This window comes from Heterodontus francisci, chromosome 2, assembly GCF_036365525.1.
Source record: "Heterodontus francisci isolate sHetFra1 chromosome 2, sHetFra1.hap1, whole genome shotgun sequence".
Taxonomy (NCBI): Eukaryota; Metazoa; Chordata; class Chondrichthyes; order Heterodontiformes; family Heterodontidae; genus Heterodontus; species Heterodontus francisci.
The window spans coordinates 131262087-131278047 of NC_090372.1; the positions used below are offsets into that span (position 1 = coordinate 131262087).

Sequence of the window (15961 nt, forward strand, 5' to 3'; positions counted from 1 at the left end):
TCCCTGTGATGTCACACCTCGAATTTTCTTTCCGAAAGCTGGCTCTGAACCTACAGACTGGTGGTGGCACAGCAGCAGTGACAGTTAGCCCCGCTCCACTCCCGCTGTTTACTGCTACTTTCAGGGAACTTTGGCTTTCTCTCTCTCTCTCCTCGGCTCTTTATTCATGAAAGCACACAAATCTCCCACTATAATGACTGGCAATAGATATGTACATATCTCCACATCATAAGAGATATAATCCAGAAACTATGTGCCATTCTCTTGCAGCACTGTTTGAGGAGTGGTGACTGCAAAATACCCTGGATACATTCAAAAGTCAGGTAGATTCTTTGATGGGAATCATAGGTTTATATGAAAGATAGGCTCGCTGGTCCAAATGGCCTCCCTCATCCATACTTTGTGATTACAAGCAATAGGAGAGAAACTTTATACACATTATATTGTTAATCTCCACATATTTGGCTGAATCTTTCCAGCTCGCCGCCAATCTAGCTAGCAAGCTTCAAAAACGACATGGCACACGCATGAGATGTGTGCTGCAGAGCCACCGCACTATTTAGCGCGGCGGCTCATTTAAATGGACGGGGTGGACCGCCCCCATCACCCCCCATCCCTGGTGCGCAGGCTCTGGCACCATTTTTAAAGAGCTTCAAGCCTTTACATGTAATTTCAATTTTTAAAGTGAAATGCATTTCACAGTTAAATAAAAAAATTTAATAAAAGATCGAAGCTTCTCTCCCACCCCACAATGACAAAACTATTTATTGCCCTCTCCCCCACAAAAAAACTTACCTTGCGATCCCGACCTTCCCCCCCTCAAAGTTTATTACCTTTCAACTTCAACCCCTTCCCACCATCGCCTCCACGAATAGCAATTGATTTTCCTGCTTCCCCCCCGAACCCAACCTGAAATCTTAACTGCTCCCCTCTCCCAAGCAGTACATAGAACATAGAACAGTACAGCACAGTACAGGCCCATCGGCCCACGATGTTGTGCCGAACCTTTAACCTACTCTAAGATCAAACTAACTACCTACCCTTCATTCTACTATCATCCATGTACCTATCCAAGAGTCGCTTAAATGTCCCTAATGTATCTGCTTCTACTACCACCGCTGGCAGTGCATTCCACGCACCCACTACTCTCTGTGTAAAGAACCTACCTCTGACATCTACCTGAAACCTTCCTCTAATCACCTTAAAATTATGCCCCCTGGTGATAGCCCTTTCCGCCCTGGGAAAAAGTATCTGGCTATCCACTCTATCTATGCCTCTCATCATCTTCTACCCCTCGATCAAGTCACCTCTCATCCTTCTTCGCTCCAATGAGAAAAGCCCTAGCTCCCTCAACCTTTCTTCGTAAGACATGCCCTCCAGTCCAGGCAGCATCCTGGTAAATCTCCTCTGCACCCTCTCTAAAGCTTCCACATCCTTCCTATAATGAGGCGACCAGAACTGAACACAATATTCCAAGTGTGGTCGAACCAGGGCTTTATAGAGCTGCAGCATAACCTCGCGGCTCTTAAACTCAATCCCCCTGTTAATGAAAGCCAACACACCATACACCTTCTTAACAACCCTATCAACTTGGGTGGCAACTTTGAGCGATCTATGGACATGGACCCCAAGATCCCTCTGTTCCTCCACACTACCAAGAATCCTGTCTTCAAGCCTGTATTCTGCATTCAAATTCGACCTTCCAAAATGAATCACTTCACACTTTTCCAGGGTGAACTCCGTCTGCCACTTCTCAGCCCAGCTCTGCATCCTGTCAATGTCCCGTTGCAACCTACAACAGCCTTCCACACTATCCACAACTTCAGCAATCTTCGTGTCATCGGCATACGTCCTAACCCAGCCTTCCACTTCCTCATCCAAGTCATTTATAGAAATCACAAAGAGCAGAGGTCCCAGAACAGATCCCTGCGGAACACTACTGGTCACCGAGCTCCAGGCTGAATACTTTCCATCTACTACCACCCTCTGTCTTCTATGGGCCAGCCAATTTTGTATCCAGACAGCCAACTTTCCCTGTATCCCATGCCTCCTTACTTTCTGAATGAGCCTACCATGGGGAACCTTATCAAACGCCTTGCTAAAATCCATATACCCCACATCCACTGCTCTTCCTTCATCAACGTGTTTTGTCACATCTTCAAAGAATTCAATAAGGCTTGTGAGGCATGACCTGCCCCTCACAAAGTCATGCTGACTGTCTCTAATCAAACTACGCCTTTCCAAATAATCATAAATCCTGTCTCTCAGAATCCTCTCCAATAATTTGCCCACTACCGACGTAAGACTGACTGGCCTATAATTCCCAGGGTTATCCCTATTCCCTTTCTTGAACACGGGAATAACATTTGCCACCCTCCAATCATCTGGTACTACTCCAGTGGACAGTGAGGACGCAAAGACCATCGCCAAAGGCACGGCAATCTCTTCCCTCGCTTCCCGTAATATCCTTGGGTATATCCCGTCTGTCCCCGGGGACTTATCTGTCCTCATATCATTTAAAATTTCCAGCACATCCTCCCTCTTAACAGCAACCTGTTCGAGCATATCAGCCTGTTTCACGCTGTCCTTACAAACGACAAGGTCCCTCTCACTAGTGAATACTGAAGCAAAGTATTCATTAAGGATCTCCCCTACCTCCTCCGACTCCAGGCACAAGTTCCCTCCACTATCCCTGATCGGCCCTACCCTCACTCTGGCCATCCTCTTGTTCCTCACATAAGTGTAGAACGCCTTGGGATTTTCCTTAATCCTACCCGCCAAGACTTTTTCATGTCCCCTTCTTGCTCTCCTAAGTCCATTTTTCAGTCCCTTCCTGGCTACCTTGTAACCCTCTAGAGCCATGTCTGATCCTTGCTTCCTCAACCTTCAGTAAGCTTCCTTCTTCCTCTTGACTAGCTGTTCCACATCTCTTGTCATCTAAGGTTCCTTCAACCTACCATCCCTTCCTTGCCTCATCGGGACAAACCTATACAACCTCCACATTTCTGTCGTGCATTTCCCTGAGAACATCTGTTCCCAATTTATGCTCCCCAGTTCCTGCCTAATAGCATTGTAATTCCCCCTCCCCCAATTAAATATTTTCCCATCCCGTCTGCTCCTGTCCCTCTCCATGACTATAGTAAAGGTCAGGGAGTTGTGATCACTATCACCGAAATGCTCTCCCACCGAGAGATCTGCCACCTGGCCTGGTTTGTTGCTCAGCACCAAGTCCAACATAGTCTCCCCTCTAGTCGGCCTATCTACATATTGAGTCAGGAAACCTTCCTGGACACACCTGACAAAAACTGCTCCATCCAAACTATTTGCACTAAGGAGGTTCCAATCAATATTAGGGAAGTTGAAGTCACCCATGACAAGAACCCTGTTACTTCTGCACCTTTCCAAAATCTGCCTCCCAATCTGTTCCTCCGTGTCTCTGTTGCTATTGGGGGGTCTATAGAAAACTCCCAATAAAGTGACTGCTCCTTTCCTGTTTCTGACTTCCACCCATAATGACTCAGTAGACAAACCCTCCTCGACGACCTCCCTTTCTGCAGCTGTGATACTATCCCTGATTAGCAATGCCACTCCCCCACCTCTTTTACCGCCTTGGATGTCTGAACAGAGATATGAAGGTGCGGGAGTTCCAGCAAGCAGCCGGAATATTGTAGCAGGATGGCCAGTGTGACAAGCAAGCTATTTATTCATTTATTTGCATGCATTATCATATTTAAATTATGTTCCCGGCGCCAAGTGGTGGGGAGGCCGCCACAAGGCCTTGCCGCCACCGGTAATATAGGCAGGGCCTTCCCGGCATCAAGGCCCATGGTGGGCCTCTCCCGGAGGTATTTTCTGGGTCCCCCTGCCACGATCTCTGACGTCAGGGGCCCGGTAAAATTCAGCCCACTATATTGTTTGTCTCCAGGGATCAGTGTCTCTTACTGAGACTATTCAGTGAAAATGCATCTATTTGTCAGCAGAATGAAAAGGATCAACTCCACCCAACTAGACCAAGACCAATCTAAATCCCAGATGATCTTCAAAAAACTTCAATTCCTGTTATTTACGTTTTCATTTCCTGTGAACAGTGTGTTTGGCAATTCCTCACCATCACATAACTGATGGTGTCAGTTTTGGCGTCTGTTGCAGTCACTATTAGCACATATGAAACCTGAATGCCTGTGTTTCCTCTAAAACTCAATTTAACAGTTAAAGCCCTTCCCCATCCAAAGTCTTATGTCAATTAGAACATATTGCAAAGTTACAAAATCATTGTACCCAACAACATTCTAGTAGGAAGAAATAAAATGTTAAACCATGTCCAATATCAACAGCAACTTTCATACAAACGGATGAACCCATGTAAGAGATAATATTTAATCCTAAAAGTATCGAGTGTACAGTTAAATGCAAACAAAAGCTGTGACTGTAAATGTAACTAACCACATATAACAATGAGGAATGCATTTAAACTTTAATAAATTAATCATGGAGTTTTTTAAATTTGCTTGATTGAGGTTATTTTCTAACTTCATGGTCACTTTGAATATTTTAAATTTAAAAATCTGGAATTATGTGCACTGTTTGCTCACCTTTTGAGGATTGCAACAGTGTTTTGTACAGCTTATAACATGAAGAAAGAAAATCAAATTCATATTTTCCAATTGCTCAGCAGTAAGCAGTGCTCTGTGGCTAGATTCCATTGTATCTGGTAATATTTAGGTATTTTGTAGAATATTATTTCAGGAAAAAACGTGCTGAAAATAAAAATTATATAAAATGTGTTTTATTGAAAACAAAACCTTTCAGTGTTTAAAAAATATTTAATCGTATCAGAAGAATCTGTAATGCTCAATATTTAATTTTATCTATTCTATAGAATTGCCCCTTTTTATGAATAATCAATTAATTTAGAGAAATATGTATTCGTTCCACATTCTAATATAGCATGCTGGTAGATGAAACAAATCAATAAAACAGATTACAAGATAATAGATCTTACGAGCATCTACTAACTTCATGCAGAAGTATGGGAACATGTGAAATGATTGTAATTGCTGACGACAGTTAAAGGATGAACGTTACATATTCTCTCATAACCTCTTCCTAACATTACATAACCTCACTGCTCAGTTGAATAAGCAATTTTAGGGTGTCAAGAGAGCCGAGCACTGAATTGCTACTGGGATATTCTAGTTTAATGCAATCTTTTTCACTTCTTTTAAAAAGCTAGGGAAGTGCTTCAGAATATTCCCTGTGTTTCTAAAATGTCACTGTAACAGAGACATTATAATAACTGATGTTGATAGCTGCAGGGAAATTTATGACCTCCAAATATTGTAAAAAAAAGTCCCCCAAACACCTCAACATGAAAACGAATTAGGCTTATATTTGCCACATTGACCATTGACAATGTAAAGGTGGAAGGATGAAACAGTCTTCATTTGTAGACTTCACTCTCTATCTCATAGCAGCAGATGCTGCACTTTATTTCTTTCTTTCTAATTCAGAAATTCATTGAAAGCAAGGCTCTGATTGAAACCATAGTGAAGATTATTGTACATCCAGATATAAGTCCACAAAAGTCTTATTCTTATTTTTGATGGTTCTGTTGTTATACTTGTTTGTACTAGCTTTTTTACTCAAAAAATTGTAGAAATTACAACTTGGTTATTGTTACAATGGGCTGAATTTTAATGTTCCAACCCACTTGCAGTGGGGGATGCTGGCAGCTCATTGGGAACACGGACGTTTAAGCGGCGAGTTTGTCAGTGGCTTTTTAATTCAGCCACGTCATTAGCCTCCTGATTCTGGGTTTCCCGAGCAATTAGAGAGGGCGTGTAGTTGATGACCCACACTTGACTGTTGAAGCATCGCTATTTGAAGTGATCCTACGCGAATCCAAATGGAAAGATTCTGTAAATGTCAAGAGAGGACCAGTTACTTGACAGATGGAGTCTCAATGAGGGAAGTCTGCCCTACAGTTCTCAGATGCATCCCTCGACATCATATTGTGGGCAGAAAAGACCCCCAGAGATATTCTGTTTCAAGGGGATAGGAGAAAGAAGCTTGCCTTGGAGACCAAGGCTGGAAGTGGCAGAGAAGGTGAGCGGCAGGAGTGTGGTGCCTGCAAGAAGTTCAATGACCTCATCAGGGCAGGAAAGGTGAGTGACTCTTGAGTTCTCCAGCCTTCTCTTACACAACACTCCTCAGACCAAAGCACCTTGCAGGTGCACTCATCCCTCTTTCGAGGCACCTCCTCATATCCTCATCTGCACAGCCACCACTGTCACACCCATTCCTCACAGTGACCCTCCACAAAGGCTGTTCTCCCATCTTCTCCAGAAAAGCTGCGGCACCTGTTGAAGTATGTAGACGCCATGGCTGCTTACCAGGAACCCCCATGTGCACCCCCACCTGTAGGATCTGCTTTTGGTGGTCGCAGACCAGTTGAACATTGAGCAAGGGGAACCATTTCTGTTGAAGAAGGCAGCTGGCTGGTTTGTGTGAGGCTTGATGGCCACATGTGTGCAGTCGATCACATCCTGCACCTGGGGGAATCCAGGGACAGCCCCAAACCTAATGGACCTCTCTGCCCGACTGTTTGGATCGGTGTGATAGTACACATAGTCACTGGCCCTGTTGAACATGGCATTGGTCAGCTCCTTGATGCACCAATGGGCCGCAGACTGGGAGATCCCACACATGTTCTCAGTGGATTCCTGGAAAGAGCTAAAGGTGTAGAAGTTGAGAGCCACGGTGATCTTCAGCACCACTGGCATTGGGTGGCCACCAACCCCCATGGCTCTCAGCTCATCCTGTAGCATGACGCAGAGATCAGTGACGGCGTCCCTGGAGAGTCACAGTCTTTGCTGACACTGCCACTCGGATACCTAGAGATAGTTGAGCCTCAGACGGTAGACTATTTCCTGAGGACATATTGAGAGAGTGGTGAGCAAAGCTTATGGGATCTTGGACTTCATAAATGGAGGAATAGAGTAAAAGCAGGGAAGTTATGCTGTAGCTTTATAAAGCTGTAGTTACGCCCCAACTAGAGTATTGCATTCAGTTCTGATCACCACACTTTAGGATGGATGTGAGGGTCCTTGAGAGGGTGCAGTGGAGATTTACCAGAATGGTTCCAGGGATGGGGGGTTTTAGTTACAAGGTTAGGCTGGAAAAGTTGGTGGTGTTCAGCCTTGAGCAAAGGAAATTGAAGGGAGATTTGAGAGAGGTGTACAAGATTATGACAGGCTTAGATAAGTTAGACAAGGAAAAACTTCCCATTGACAGATGGCGCAAGGACTGGGGGACACAGATAGAAGGTTTTGGGCAAGAGATGCAGGGGGAATGTGAGCAAGAATTTTTTTACGCAGCAATGGTAATGACCTGGAACTCGCTGCCCACAAGGGAGATGGAAGCAGAGACAATCAATGATTTCAAAAGGAAATTGAATGGGTTCTTGAAGGAAATAAAACTTGCAGGGCTATGGATATCAAGCGGGGCAGTGGGATTGATTGGAATGCAGAGAGCCGGCATGGACTCGATGGGCCGAATGGCCTCTTTCTATGCGTTATATGACTATGAATCTATAGCTGTAGTGGATCTCTTATTCTGGCATAACCCCCCCATTCCAACCAAAAGGTATCACTCAGAATAAAGCCTTGATACCACAGGAAAATTAAATTGAAAAAAACACAAACAAAATACGGTGGATGCTGGAAATTTGAAATAAAAACATAAAATGCTGGAAATACTCAACAGGTCAGGCAGCACCTGTGGAGAGATAAATAGAATTAATGGGCTGAATTTTGCCATGGAGGCAGAGATAGGTTTGGAGGCAATGGGGTTGGGTAGGGGTGAAGGCACAGAGAATTTCAAATAGTTGCATGTTGGGATGGCTCCCCATTGCTGACCCAGCTCGGGGAAAATTTCCCGGGGTGAGCTTCCATGAGAACTGGGCACCCAATTAGGCCAATTAAGCCCATTTAGGGGCCATTTTCAGAACCCGCCAGCACTTCCCGGCATCGGACCAGCCCCTCGCTGAGTCCAGAGGCCGGCAGCAACTTGGAGGCGACCTTCCGGCAGCAGGCCGAAGGGCCATCAATGCCTCTTCTCACTGGCCCAGTGACTGATCTTCGAGTCTGAAAAGGCCACAGCTGCGGCCAAAACCTTTTCTATGGAGGGGTTTCCTCTCCACACTGCTGGCCCTAACGACTATGGGCTTTCTTTAGTTTTACATTTTCAGCAGGTTTCCAAGAGTGCCTCTATTTTGAGGTGTCCTAGCGTTTGCCTATCTGCTTCAGAAGTGCCTACCTCTCCCAGTGGTGCTGTCGGCCCTCCAGTGTTGTGTAACCTCTCCTTTGGCTTCCTGCCTCAGGAACCACCCTGAAGGAGGGCAAACGCGGACATGGCCAATTAGCAGCCCGCCTCAATAAAGTTGGATATGGTCTTGACATTGTGTTCCCGAAGTCTGCAGGACAATTAAGCCCAACGTTTCAGGTCAACGACCTTCTGTTAGTCCTCTTTGTTCTTTCTGCCTAAAGGACAGCATGATGGCTTTGTACGTTAGAGTATTAATACTTAGAGCCATGGAGCAGAGATGAATGTGGGTATAAGTGCTGGTCAGTTCCTGGTCTGAACCACTGATTGGAGAAAGACACCAAGTAGAGGCTGTAGTTCTCGTTGCAGAGGAGGGAAGAAATCAGAGGGAAGAGTCACATCTTTGCTGTTCCTGGGAGATGGCAAAAGCATTAAACTAATAAGAAGGGGGGAGGGATCTACAAGAAACATGAGCAGTTTCAATGTCAACAAAACAGGGAAGGACAGCATAGGAAAGAATAAAGTAAAGATGGACATTGATAGCAAGGGAATAAATAGAGTTACAGAATAGAAGTCTAAGAAGATGGTTAAACATAAAGTGAGAGGAAATCCTATTAAAAATCAGTTAAAATGTCTGTACAGCAATGCACACAGTGTCTGTAATAAAACAGGGTAGCTGGAGGCAATCATGCATTGGGAGAAATCAGACATAGGGATTACTGAGACATGGCTACAGAAAATCAGGACTGGTGGGATGGAGGGTTCAGGTTCCCAGCCCATTTCCTTTGATTCCACCCTTCTTCCCAGGGACAGCCTGGAGAAGCTTGGGTAAAGGGAAAGGGCCTAGTTGCAGTCTCTATTTCACTATGATCTCTCACGGGTTGAAGGCCACAGTCTTGGCCAAAGCCTTCAGTAAATAGTAAAAACTTCCTCAGGGCTCTTCTGCCCTTTAAATGGCCTCCCATAGTCGCAGTCACACTGCGGTTCAGCAGAATTTTCCCACGATGCACTGGTGGGCTCCCACTGCTGGCAAGGATTCTACCGGGATCCCACCTTACAAATATAGTAGCCCTCCAACCCCCAATATAGAAATGTGGTTCAAAGTTACTACAGAATCAGAAGAGAAGAATCAATGGGCTGGATTTTACCAGCCGCCCGATGTCTGGGGTCATGGCAGGGGAGCCCGCAAAATACCTCCAGAAGAGGCCCGCCATGGGCTTCGATGCCGGGAAGGCCCTGTCCCACATTATCAGCGTCGTCGAGGCCTCAGGGCGGCCTTCCTGCGCTTAGCGACGGGGACCTAATAAAAATATTTAAATTTATGTTAATAAAGGAATTTACACTTACCTCGTTGCGACAGCTGTCCTGCTGCGATATTCTGGCTGTTTGGAGATCTGAGGCGGAACACTGGTGGGGAGGGGGGAGGAGTGATGTTTTCAGGGTGGGGGCGGGGACGGCAAAATCTAACGCAATTGGTGGAGGGGATGGTGGGAAGGGTTGAAGGTTAAAGTAAAGAAAGTTCGGGGGGGTGAAGAACGGGATTGAGATTTAAATTTGTTTTGGGAGAGAGGGCAATTTATATATTGATTAGTCATTGGGAGGAATGGGAGAGGGGATTGAAAGTGCAAATAAAAGTTTACATTTATTTTTTTACTAATCTGTAACTTTAAAAATTTAAATGCACCTGAAGAGCTTGAAGCCCTTTAAAAATGGCGCCGGCACCTGCATGGTGGCACTGGGCACCATTGCCGGGGACGGAGTGCCCATCCCCCTCTGCGTCATTAAGGGTGGGCTAAATATCGCGGCACCTCTGAGGGGCAAATCCCGCACATGCGCCCAGCCACGTTTGAAGCTTTGGCGGCGAGCGGGAAAAATCCAGCCCCGTGCCTTTGTCTCTTAACATCATATGACTGCTGGTGGATATGTCTTTGAATGGCCTCCTGAAATGTTCCATGACTAATTTCCTTTCTCTTGCTTCTGTGCAACATTAATGCTGCAGATGCTTTCCTTATAGGTTCTAGTGCCACAAATTATTTGCAAGTTTTTTTTCATAATTTGTACACATTGATTTCTATCACCTGACATAAAATTGCACAAAATTAGGGAAATCTAATTTAGTGGCAAAACCCCCTTCATTGTACTCTGGGTGATCTAATTTCATTGGGCTAATTTTGTTCGATTTTTAAAAAAAAACAATTTGGTGATGTATTTCAAAAAATGATGGCAGAATGAGCATTATATTTTCAGTGGGAGATTTGAGTCCTCAAGGGAAAACACTTTCAACAATTTTGGTGGTAAGGAATGTCAGTAGTAGGAAATCGAACATTTTTCCACTTTTTGCCATTCAATTAAATTTCAAGCACTCCCTGCTGTAGAATGTAGAATGACAGGTGTTTTACTCAGACCAAAGAGTGTTCTTTAAACTTGACCTTAGAAGACCACAAGCACTTCTAACATTCGTCTGACAATTTCATTTTTATTCCCCAAATGAGCTCTCTTGGTGAGGTTGGAGAACTGTCATTATTTGTGTTGAATTTTTATTAGTTTTGCATGGTGGACCAATGCAGGTGAAACTGCCCAATACTCTTCTCACACAGAACTCTTCCAGCTGGCAGAGTGAGAAGACTTTTATCCTATCAATCTAGATAGGATCTTTGTCATGTCTCAAAAGTAAAGGGTACTGTGCCAATCCTTGAAAGAAGACAGCCTGTTCACGAAGAATGCCAAAAGAGAATTTTAGAGAATCTTTATAGATATGGTGCTGTGGTAGTTATGGTTTTTGACTAGTAACCCAAGAGTTAGGAGCCAATGGGAATCAGGGGGAAAACTCTTCGCTGGTTGGAGTCATACCTAGCACAAAGGAAGATGGTTGTGGTTAAGAGTCATAGAGTCATACAGCATAGAAACAGGCCCTTTGGCCCACCGCGTCCATGTGGATCTTAATTAATAAAATTAATAGATTTGTCTGTACTTACCCTTAATCTTGATGGCCCGCCGCAATCTTCATGGCCTTCTCCAGAGCCTTCGGATCCACATCCGGGAAACAAAGCACTACAATGGTCAGGTGTGGGGAGGAGGTAAGTTTATCAGTGCGGAAGTAGGGGGGACAGGGTCAACTAAACTTTTTGGGTGTAGGGGATGGGGGGGGAAGAATTGTACTTTAAACTTTATGCAGTTTGTGGGGGTGGTGGTGGGGAAGGTCAGATGTTACAGTTAAGTGTTTTGTGGGGGTTGGGAAAATAGTTAATTAAATTGTTATTGGGGGGTTGGGAGGGTGGCAAAAGAAATGAATTAATTTAATTTTATTCAATCTGTCTTTAAATATTTAAATAAGCTGGTAGGGCTGACAGCCCTTTACAAATAGCATCAGCGGCTCTGCACTGTGCCATTGCCGGGGATGGACAGCCCGCCCCCTCCATGTGATTGGGGAGGCAGCCCACCCCAACTATTTAAATGATCCTCCGCACTTGAGATTGCAGCGTCTCTTTGGCATGGGGCCCTCCATGAGCTCCTAAAATCCAGCCCATTGTTTCTAGAAGTTTCCCCGCCACTGAAGTTAAACCAACTGACCTGTAGTTGCTGGACTTATCTTTACATGCTCTTTTGAACAAAGGTGTAACATTTACAATTCTCCAGTCCTCTGGCAGCACCTCTAAGTCTAAGGAATACTGGAAAATTATGGCCAGTGCCTCCGCAATTTCCACTCTCACTTCCCTCAGTATCCCTGGATTAATCTCATCTGGTCCTGGTGCTATGTCAACTTTACTTATAGACAGCCTATCTACTACGTCCTCCTTATCAATTTTAGAACCTTCTAGTCTATTAATTACCTCCTCTTTCACTATCCCTGGGTTGCACCTTCTTCCTTGGTAAAGAGATGCAAAGTATTAATTTCACACCTCAGCTATTCCCCCGCATTCATGCGTAAATCGCCCTTTTGGTCCCTAATCGGCCCTACTCCTCTTTTTACCACCCTTTCACTATTTATATGCCTATAGGAGACTTTGGGATTCCCTTTTTCTGTTAGCTTTTCATACTCTCTCTTTGCTTCTCTTATTTGCCTTTTCACTTCCCCTCTGAACCTTCTATATTCAACCTGGTTCTCCTCTATTATCTACCTGACATCTGTCATAAGCATACCTTTTCTTCTTCAACTTCATCTCTATCTCTTTTGTCATCCAGACAGCTCTGAATTTATTTGCCCTACCTTTCCCTTTCAAGGGAATATACCTTAACTGTGTCTTTGAAGGTAGCCCATTGTTCAACTATTGTTTTTACTGCCAACCTTTGACTCCAATTTATTCGGCCCAGATCCATTCTTACCCCGTTGGCTTTCCCCCAGTTAATTATTCTTACTCTAGATCATTCATTGTCCTCTTCCATAACCAACCCAAATCTTATGCTATAATGATCACTGTCCACTACATGTTCTCCCACTGATACTTGATCCACTTGGCCCACCTCATTCTCAAGAACCAGGTCCAGAAGTACCTCCCCTCTTATTGGACTGGAAACATACTGCTGTAGAAAATTTTCCTGAACACACTCTAGGAACTTTTGCCCCTCTCTGCCCTTTAAACCACTGCTATCCCAGCCTATATTTGGATAAGTAAAGTGCCCCATTTTAACTATTCTATAATTCTTGCATCTTTCTGTAATTTCCTTGCAAATTTTTTCGTCTTCATCCTTTCCAATATTTTAGCACTGATTTAGACTTTATTACTTTCTCCCTTTCTCTGACCCCACCTAATAACTTACTATTCGCTACTCTTATGTTATCTATCTCTCCCAATATTCTGTGCACCTTGGTGTTCCTCTCTGATATTTCCTCCTGGTTCCCACATCCCTGCCAAGTTAGCTAAAATCCTCCGCAATAGCACTAGCAAATCACCCAGCAAGGAAATATGTCCCACCTCTGTTCAGGTGCAACCAGTCCAGCCTGTACAGGTCCCACCTTCTCCACAACTGGTCCCAATATCCCAGGAATCTAAAGCCCTCACTCCTGCACCATCTTTCCAGCCACACGCACATCTGCACTGTCCTCTCATTTCTGTACTCTCTTGCGTGTTGTACTGGGAGTAATCCGGAGATTACAACTTTTGAGATCCTGCTTGCTAATTTCTTATCTAGCTCACTAAACTCTTTCAGCAGCACCACATCCATCTTCCTACCTATGTCATTGGTACCAATGTGGACCACGACTGCTGGCTGTTCATCCTCCCCCCTCAGGGTGTTCTGCAGCTGCTCAGTGACATCCTTCACCTTGGCACCAGGGAAGCAACACACCATCCTGGATTCACATCTGTGGCCACAGAAATGCCTGTCTTTTCCCCTATTGCATTTCCAAACACTATTGCCTTTCTAGTATTCTTTGTGTCCCCTTGTGCAGCGGAGGCAGCCATCATGCCATGGCCTTGGCTTTGGCTGGACACCCGAGATGTATCATCACTTTTCTCTGTATTCAGAACTGAATACTGGTTGGAGAGTGAGGTGCACTCAGGGGTCTCCTGCACTACCTGCCTGTTTCTTCTTGACTATCTGGCAGTTTCCCATCCCCTCTCTCTCTGCATAACTCTTAAGCTGCGGGGTGATCACATCTATAAATGTACTATCCAGAAGCTCTCAACCTCAATGATGCTCCACAGTGTTGCAGTTGCTCGAGTTCTGAAACTTGCAGCTCAAGCTGCTGCAACCGATGACACTTTCTGCGCATATGGTTATCTGGGACATGTCAAGGATGTGCACTCTAGAGCTTGGAGCAGCCTTGCCATTCCTCTATCTGTTAGCTGATAACCTTCCTACTGCTAATAAACCTTACTGCTGCCAATAAACCTTCCTACTGCTAATAAAACTTTACCAATACTAATAAACCTTACCACTACCTTACTAGCAGTAATAAACCTTACTTTAAAAAAGAAGAAATGTAAGACTCACCAGTTTATTCCATAGTTTCAGATCAATAGGAAATACTCACCAGCCAATCACCTACCTGCTTCCCTGTGATGTCACACCTCAATTTTTCTTTTCGAAGGCGGTCTCTGAACCTACAACTGGCAGCAGCGGTGGCTATCCCTGCTCCGCTCTCACTGTTTCCCACCGCTCTCAGTGAAGTCTCACTCTCACCCGGGCTCTTTATGCCCCGCTCTGCTCTTGTTGTTTCCTGCCACTCTCGCAGTGAAGTCTTGCTCTCTCCTGGGCTCTTTATGACCCGCTGCGCTCTTGCTCCCGCTGCTCTCTCAGTGAGGTCTTGCTCTCTTCTGTGCACTTTATGCCTCGCTCTGCTCGCTCTGTTACCCACTGCTCTTGCCAATCATGTATACTTATAGTGCAATGGTTAGTTTGGCCATAGCTCTCTTTGCTGGAGTTATTCCAAGCTTACATTTTTCACAGTTGATTGATATAGATTACCTACAGCTCCCAGGAATTGTGTTGGCAGGTAACTTTTTAAAAGATCTTAGCACATGCATCTGATGGTGAAAAGAAATCCAGAAATTATGAGACCATCCTAGGATATTTGAGACAGATACAGAGGCTGACATTGAATGATCACCCAGCCTTGCTCACATTATTTTCATTAAATATTTTTCACATTTGATGCATATTGTATTATCATATTCTTATTATGAGAACTATTTTCCTTTGAAAAGTCTTTTGAAAGTAATATTCAGATTGTTAATTCCAATCACATGATAGAAAATAAAGTAACAAGCATTGTCCCTGACTCCAGTTACAGTGTAACCAATCTGAAAATGAATATTGTACAACGTTAAATCTACCCTGCTTTCAGCTCCTCACATAATTCCTTGTCATTCAAATTTTGCATGTGATACAAACAAAATGCACAATGCAGAACTATTACATTAGGAAACATTAAGGTCAATTCACTCATTTATGAGATACAAATCCCATCTCACAGATCTTCATAAAGTGTTCTTTATGTCCGATTCTGCAACTCATATAAAGTGAGCCTAGTCTGTCACTGTTCAAATGCTGTTTCCATTTTAGGTTTCTCCCTGCGAAAAATGCCGCTGTGAGCCCAATGGGGAAGTGCACTGTTCCGTAGCAGAATGTGCTCAGGTTGAATGTGTGGATCCAGTATACGAACCAGATCAGTGCTGCCCTGTCTGCAAAGATGGTATGTGTTTTCCAAAAATAACCCATACTGTTTTCATTTTTTCTAAACTGTGTCTAACTCGCAATTTAAACATCAAATATTGTATAGAAACTAATTCTAATTGAGGAATTTATTTGAAAATAGTTGATTATTATATATTATAGCATATATTTTGTCAACATGTAGTATTTTACTCATTTATAATGATGCAGGCTCTCTCACAACTGTTTATTTACATTCGTGTCAAAAGATATAATTTATAGGAACAGCCACATTTCTCATAATCCAATATTTATACTACCATGCATGGATTGAATAGGCTAGAATGCCAAGTATGGCCCTTTTACCGAGTTACTTTACACAGAAGTTTCACATGACCTGCCTACCATGCATGTGTCCTCCTCGATAGGCAGAAGAACATCAGGCTGTCAGACCACATATTTCAGCAGTTGAATTTATTGCAAGAAACATAATGCAACTGCAGCAGAACAAGGTTAAATCTACGCACAACTGATATTGTGATTT

The 15961-nt window shown here is 44.0% G+C and overlaps 1 protein-coding gene across 1 annotated transcript in view; it reads left to right on the plus strand.

The window, feature by feature from the left end:
• Positions 1 to 15961, plus strand: part of vwc2 (von Willebrand factor C domain containing 2) — a 279575-nt gene that overhangs the window by 49128 nt on the left and 214486 nt on the right. Inside the window, exon 4 of the mRNA XM_068053124.1 lies at positions 15328 to 15457. Coding sequence (XP_067909225.1) covers positions 15328 to 15457 — 130 coding nt within the window. The remainder of the gene's footprint in view (positions 1 to 15327; positions 15458 to 15961) is intronic.